The sequence below is a fragment of the Micropterus dolomieu genome, linkage group LG10, assembly GCF_021292245.1.
Source record: "Micropterus dolomieu isolate WLL.071019.BEF.003 ecotype Adirondacks linkage group LG10, ASM2129224v1, whole genome shotgun sequence".
Lineage (NCBI taxonomy): Eukaryota > Metazoa > Chordata > Actinopteri > Centrarchiformes > Centrarchidae > Micropterus > Micropterus dolomieu.
Window position 1 is genome coordinate 19,733,077 of NC_060159.1, and position 7,859 is coordinate 19,740,935.

Here is a 7,859-nt window from a genome sequence, read left to right on the forward strand (position 1 = left end):
AACTAAATCCTCAAATAGTGTAATAGATTTGTTTGTAAAAAAACAAACGGTACGTAAAATTTAGTCTTCTTATAAATACATTTTAAAATTAGTTTCTGTATGTTAACGTTTTCAGCGAAACTGAAACTTTGCGGTGGTTTGGGGGTTTTCGTTAGCAAACAAAACAAATTTGAAAAAAAGCAGTTTCAAGGTTTTCGGGTAATGTAGTATTCGAGCTGTTAAAACAATGGGTGCCATCGGGAATAAAACTACAAGTACCAGCATGAGGCAGTTTTCCTGCGCATGCTCAGAACCGATTAAGGAGAACGGAATAAAAGGTAAGCTAGGCTGAACCGTTGTAGGTAGTAATCGGAACTAGTGCTATAACATCTGCAATCATCTGAGTTAATACAAATTTTATCCTAATTTATTTTATCCAGATTATTTCAAAATATAGTTGATAACTCAAACTCTATGACATTTATCAGCAGAAGTCAACTAGAGGCGAGAATAGTGCGTATTTCTCCGCATCCCGGAATCGCTGCTGCCGTTTGACCTAGCTAACGTGAGATAGCATTGGTAGCACAGACCGGGGCCCAGGTCAACGACTTTCCCACATAACATTTTAGTTTTTTTAGACACATTTCAGCGTGATGGCTTGTGGGGCTACTCTGAAGAGGACATTGGACTTTGATCCGCTATTGAGCCAGGCGTCCCCTAAGAGAAGGAGGTGCGCCCCGATCATGTCTCCGGTCTCTTCACCACAGAAATATCTGCGAATGGAGCCCTCGCCGTTCGGGGAAGTTTCGTCCAGGCTGACCGCAGGTAGGCATTTAAATCCACACTTTATATTTCAATGTTATGTCAAGTTTAGTATGGTAAAACATCCCTTATTGTGAATTGGGATACGTTAACATTTAACGCCAGTAGCATTTTGCATTTTCCCAGTCTGTAACAGTTACCGGTGTCCTCCTTGTGGGGGATGAAACAGAAACTCCACACGCAAACTAACAATGAATGTCGTTGTCAATGCTGCCTTTCAAGAAACGCATATTGTTATGGATGTGATCTGAATCTCTGTTGCCGCGTTGTAAATTCGGCATACACTATGTAGGCTATTTTTATATTTTTAGTATCTGCTGACAGTTTGGGGAAGTAACGTTAAAGTGTGGGAATAAAATTTCTCTAAGCTTTGTGTTGCTGCTGTGTAATTAATGGATGGATGTTGTGCTGCTTGCAGTAACTTACTCACTGAATTGGAGGATGATTTTATACTGTCTCTTTAAAATAAAGATCAGTGAGGTGAACTACTCATGCAGACTGTGATGAAGGCTATAAAGTGTTACAAAAAGGTTGGGAACCATTGTTTTTAAACGCAGTTTTATTTGGAAACTTGTAATTTTTGTTTGTCCCTTTTGTGCTGCTTTTGAACATTTTGCAAAAAAAAACATTCAGATTAAATTTATAGTAATTTATTTTGTGATTGCTTTAGCCTGATAACATGTGGAAGCAACAATTCCCAGAGGTGATAGTTTCACATTGGAAGAAAAAGTTACTAGGTTTAATATTGCTGTTATCAATTTTATCAGCTTTCTCACAGTCACCTCTGGAGGAAGAGTGGCAGATACTTGGTCATTATTTCATTCGGATACCTTTTTGTTTTGTCTGTCATTAAAAGGTGTTTCTCCAGAGGTAATGCATCATGACCTGCAAATACACAAATTCACACCGAGTAAGACTGTAAAAGTAATTGGTGTCTATTGTTATTGATCCAGATGTTTTCTTAAAATGTACGTTTAAAGATGCAAATGAGGCATTATCTAATGCTAACTTTTGGTGAGTTTCGTTTAGGAGTTTAGAACTACAGATGCAAATAAACAAAGTGTGGTTAAATAAACACCAAAATATGTTTTTGTTCTTTTTCCTTGTCTGATAGATGACATGTAATGGAAGCAAAACAACTCAAAATGTCTTGCCTGTAGTGTCTTTCTTTGTGTAAAGTCATGATCTATCTGAGGAATTCAGCAAGGCTACATGAAATTATCAAATTTGGGAATTCTGCAACAGCTGTCTCTGCATACAAATGCGTTACCTCTATGCGAAGATGTCACTTATATAATGGAGCAAATGTTTTTCTCTCTGTTCCAGAGCAAATTTTACACAACATCAAACAGGAGTACAAGAGGCTGCAGAAACGACGACACCTGGACAGTGCTTTCCAGCAGGCAGATGGCTGCTGTCCTCTGGACCTGCAGAACGTTCACAGTGGATCTGCCTTACCAGGTACGTAGCAACCAGTGGCACATGTCTAATGAGGTTATTGACTAGTTTTTACCTATTGACCGAAATCTATGCATTTTCTTATTTCTGACCATTTGATAAACAACATGTATATAACATTAAATAGAAAGGTATAATGTTAGTGTAATATAATTACATGTTGCACTTCATTTGGATAATCTGCCTACAGATACTTTATTAGTAGAGATTTAGCTGTGTCACAAATAAAACCATTTTCTGATATTAGCCTACACCACTGTGGTTAAGGTTTGATTAGTGCTACTGTTTGTGTATTCATTATAATTTCAGATAATGGTACAGGCTACTATAGCTTACCATTAGTAGCCTAACATTAATTCCAGTTGGACAAAAACAGCAGTTTCATTTTGTGGGTTGTTTTCAGTCATTAAATTATTGTGCAAGAAAAATGCTCAGTCTCTGAATTGTTTATGCAAAAATAAAAACTGTGCATACAGAATGACGAGTTAAACATTTCTAAAGTTTGCCTCAACCTTTTTTTAATGTTCCGCCTACTCCAGGCTGTGATTGGTTGGTTAACGAAAAGTGACTTTGACGAGCCACTATACACATGGCTGCATAAAGGCTCTGATTTCCCTGCGGAGATTAGCAGGCAGGCGAGAACGGGAACAGGTGAGCGTCACTTAGTGCCCAGAGAACCTGATCTGGAGAGGGCAGAGGAGAGAACTGGTGCCGGTACGCCAAAGACTAAAATGTAAAAGTGATAGTACCGGTGAACACCAGCACATTCAAGCATAAACGGCTTTAATATTGTGAGAAATAACAGGAAGTCATTAGCGCGAGTTTAGTAACGGAGCGTTCAGGCGCAGTTTAACCAACGCAGCAGCTGGTTTATTAGCGCCTGCTGCATGTGTAAAATACAGCGGCTGTGGATGAGACGAGAGCTGACTGCTGGAAGACAAGACGTTGTTTGATAAATGGCTATTAAAACACATTCGCAGAGGATTAGAAAGGTTGGGGGTTTTTTTTTTTCCCATTCTGATCATTTTGGCGCTGTGGATTTTCCTTTGCCGCTCGCTAAAACCTCTTTGGGCGGTGACACAAATTTCTCTATGCAGGAAAAACCCTGCCATCAACCTGCTGTTTGAACTCTGAATTTAAAATGTAATGTAGAACAAGGGTCTGCAGCCACAAGCCTTATGAATGTAGTTTATATACCATAATTTAGTGATCAGAAAACATGTTTAGTAGGACTGGTTGGTTAATATCTTGGCTAAGATGACAACATGCATACTATTGGCTGACCACACTGACTACATGCCTGATAAATCGGACTAAATAGTCGTTAGTCACCACTTTCTATATATATTTATTTATTTTTTATCAACCCCACTATGTGGGAGAAAAGTAAAATGGACTGATGCTCTAATGAGGAGTGTACATCAGGATGAGGAATGATTCACAATACACTCTGAATATACTGCCATACCTGCTCTGTGTTAAAGCTGTGCAATATATATTTTGATGAGACTGACCGACTTTAAGTGCTTTTGCTATGCTTAATGTCATCTGTCTTATAATTATCGTGATATTTACTCTCCTAACAGGTACGTCTTCCGGTGCCTCATCTCCTACCAGGAAAGAGCAGCCTTTATTTTCCCTCAGGCAGGTTGGAATGATTTGTGAGAGACTACTGAAAGAGCGAGAGGACAAAATCCGTGAGGAGTATGACGAGATACTGACGACAAAGCTTGCAGGTAGGATTTTGTCTTAAAATGGTGTGGAGAACAATTTTAGGTGTGTAATCATGCTGATTGTCAATAAGTGTTTGTTCTTCCAACAGAGCAATATGATGCGTTTGTCAAGTTCACGCATGATCAGCTGATGCGACGATTCGGAGAGCAGCCTGCCAGCTGTGAGTATATTTTTATTGTCAAACATTTGTCGCCATTAGTGGTCTCTGCAAAACGTGCTTCTGCCAGATTGTCTGTCTAGTGACATGGGGTCTCATTTATAAACGGTGCGTACGTACAAAACAGGGCTGGAAACGCGCGTACGCCACTTCCCAAGCAAAGGTTGTGATCTATATAAAAAAAAAACTTGATGGGAAAATGTGCATCCTGTAAGTTAACTCTGTGCGTATGCACATAAAGAGGAGAAATGGCGATTCACATGGCAGAAGGATGAAACAGTTTGAAATGAATAGGCCTACTATTGTGTAAAATAAATTGAAATATTACCTCTGAGTATTATAGGCTTAAAGCCTTTCTAAATAATCAGACACTCGTTTGATTGATTTTCCCTGAAGTGCGCAATTTAAAAAAAAAAAAAAAAAACTAAATTTAAGATAATTTGCGGCGCACAAAAAGAACCATGATTGAGGATAATAAACACAGATATCTGTTTCTGCAAAAGAACACATGTTGGACAGTTTAATCAGGAATCATTCATTCTTGCATGCATTGAAATTTATTCTCATAAATAAGGTGAACAGGAGGACAGATTACATTTAAATTAATGCCGTTTTCAATGCGTCAGTCGAGCAAATACGAGACCATAGTATCATATTGCCTATTGTTATCAGATGTTCGTTGCCTTATCGAGCCAAACGCTATACGCCAGCGTGTGGATGTGATGCGCTGCTTGTAAAAACACATTATAGAAAAATAACTCTATTTTATTGTCATTTACAACAAGTCAGTCATATTTCTTTTAACTCATCGGCAGCATTGTGAACGGGGGAATCCAAATTAGTACCTGGGTCATCCCGTCTTGCTTGTGTTTGTCCCCCTTCAGCCAGCTACGTCACTAATCAAGGGGGATGCCTGTTCCTGCAGATTGGTTATGAGGGGGTGGAGCTCCGTATAAGTATATGCTGATTAGAAACCTGCAAACATTTGCAGATTAAATATAGACATTTAGGAAAAGTTGAGTGTTAATACCATTTCTGAATTTGAATCGGACTTCCAAATTTAATCAAGCTGGACACTTGTTAAGAAAAATGTTTTACTTATTGATTCCAGGAAAGCAAAGTTTAGTCCTTCTGTTCTGCTATGTCTGTTGGGTAAAAGCCCATGTTACATTTTTAACAGCGGCCTGTAGCTTGCTGCCAAAAGCATTCCTAAGCATCACAAATAGGTAGTGATACAGCGATTATTGTCATAATTCAAGTTAAGCTGCTGAGTCAGCTCAGCATTAATGAAAACATTAATCTAGGGTTAGCATTACACTTGGTGTTTATGGTCTGTTATAAAGCCAGTATTTGTCATAAATCCTTGTGGTCCAAGTTTTACCTTATTTTTAACTGACTTCAGTTTAGAACAAGATTAATATTTCGTTTTGAGCTATTGTAGTACAACAAAGACAAATGTGTGCTGTAGTGATTTAATAAAAATAGTGTACCAATTTGAGAAAAGGGGACATTATTTCAGGCTAAAGCTTAATTTATACTGTTGCATCATGTCTACGCTGTAGCCTACGGCGTAACCTACACACATAGCCATGCATTTATTCTTGGTGCCTTGGTGTCACTGTCGTTATTCAATAACACCGCCAAAATGCTAGTTGGCAGTAGCGGTATAGCGTCCACTGTCTTGACTTTTGCCGGCCGAGAAAGCTAACTTGAATGGGTGTAAAATGATAAATGTGCAGCTCTTTTAGACTTCAAATGTTATCGACCCAGTGGATCACATTCTGATCGTGAAACAAGTCATTTCGCTGAAATATATTGATCGACTGTGTTGCAACCGCTGGCTTGGCTGCTAGTAAAATTTACTTGAAAACACTGAGCGCTACCTGTCGACTTGGAGGAAATGTGAGGCTATCCACCAGACCGATCAGAGTACTTGCAGTCCGTGTCACGTAGTTGCATTTTTGGGGAGGTGCACGTCAGGCAATATGTTGAGGCTCAACAGTGCGTTATGCGGTATTATCGCATCTTTCATCAATTAAGTAATTTGGTGCCATATAGCAGAGTAAGGGTGCCTGTATCTGTCTCCTCACTGCACAACGAGCCGCTAACAGCGACTTTATGGTCTATTTCTAGCTGCGGCGTGCTAGTCAACAACATTGCCAAGCAAACTCCTTTTTGTAGTTTGACCGTGTCTGTTTCACACGTAGCTATATTATATTGTAGTTATTTCGGCATCGGTTTGACCTGTCTTTTTGCTATTTAATCACAGCAAAATGTTTACTTTGGGTTTATAAAGCTGTAGTAATGGTCCTGTCTCTCAGGATCACAACATTAGTCCAACATCGCCGACCGCAATATGCTAACGCCAAGTTAGCTAACCTTTTAAAATAAACACTTAAACAAAACAAAACACGGCAGCACTTACAGCTTCAGAGTTTGAAGGTCACATACAGCCCATGGCGATCCATCCTTGAACCGTTAAATAGCTTGTTACGGTTGTGGAACTTTTGAAGCACTCATTTATTAATTTAACATGCCCTGAAGTGTACAGTATGAACATTGCGGTTGTTGCGGTGATTGCCATCCTTCGGGGTAGGCTTGACCATTAGCTCAGTATTTCAATTTTGCGGTTATTGAGACAGGCCTAATTGAAGGATCTGTCTTCCATCTCTTTCTTTTTTAATAGTCATTTATTAGCTGTTATCACTGATACTGACTTATCTACAAGTAGCTCACATCGGCACACTAATTTATCGGGCTCTAACTCGGTTTACCATCACAGGTACAGGAATAGTTAACGGTGGACGCAAAATGTTACAAAATGTCAAAGAAATCAGGTGATCCAATTTCACTTCTTGCTGCAGTTTATTCCATCTTAGTCAAGCAAAAGATCTAGTTGCCTTTTTTTTTTTTTTTTTTTTTTTTTTTTTTTTACCAAGCTCTTTTTCAAATTCCGGAGCATCCACAACGACACACTTCCAAGATCTAGTAAAGTTGGTGTGTTTGCCTTTTTATTAAAGAAGAGATGATAGATATATACTCCTTGCTTGTCTTCCACAGATGTTTCCTGAGTATCAGCTTCTGATATCGAGGAAAACAATTTGCTGCAAGCTACTCCAGGGACTCGGTGGGTCTAGTTGGACTTTTCTCCTAGCTGTGCCATATTGCCTCTCTGTGGACTCACTTCCTCAGGCATCAGTTAGTGGCATCCACGTTTGCTGTCTGCCAGAGTTAGGAGGGCTTCCTGCTGCCACCCTTCTCAAGGATTCTCTGTGACTCTACCAGTGGCCTCTTAACTGCCATGTCAATATTTATTTGGCTTTGTTCTGATGCCTTCGTAAAAGGCTGATTGCCACCACACACATGGCCTTTTAGAATTTTTTTTGTTTTTTTGTCAAATTTAGTTACTTCACAGAGGATGTTAGCTGTGCAGCTTCTGTATATGTACATTTTGAAAAAGGGATTGAACGTTGACGAGGGGTCAAACCAAGGTTGCCTTGAGACTAGACTCCAGGAATGGTCATCTTGGCTTTTTTCATCATTGTTTTAAACTGTACTTGTAATTACTGCTATTACATTTGTATACACTGTATTTTAATTTTTGTTGCTTGACTTTTGTTCATTGTATTAAAATTTCATGATTTTATTTGCTGTAGGTATAAAGGGGCTTTGATTCTAGAAAAGCAAACTAATAAAGTGTTTACACAAA

The 7,859-nt window shown here is 39.0% G+C and overlaps 1 protein-coding gene across 1 annotated transcript; it reads left to right on the forward strand.

Annotated features, from left to right (window-relative positions):
- The first annotated feature begins 316 nt into the window (after window positions 1–316).
- Window positions 317–7,859, forward strand: akirin2 (akirin 2). The gene is made up of 5 exons (XM_046061139.1): window positions 317–804; window positions 2,128–2,262; window positions 3,846–3,995; window positions 4,082–4,153; window positions 7,211–7,859. The coding sequence occupies exons 1-5, from the start codon at window positions 633–635 to the stop codon at window positions 7,219–7,221; spliced, it is 540 nt and encodes a 179-aa protein (XP_045917095.1). The 5' UTR covers window positions 317–632; the 3' UTR covers window positions 7,222–7,859.

Coding starts and splice junctions, on each gene's coding strand:
- akirin2 (XM_046061139.1), top strand. CDS start 633: ATGGCTTGTGGGGCTACTCTGAAGAGGACATTGGACTTTGATCCGCTA. Junction 805..2,127: donor TTCGTCCAGGCTGACCGCAG/GTAGGCATTTAA, acceptor TCTCTGTTCCAG/AGCAAATTTTACACAACATC. Junction 3,996..4,081: donor ACTGACGACAAAGCTTGCAG/GTAGGATTTTGT, acceptor TTCTTCCAACAG/AGCAATATGATGCGTTTGTC.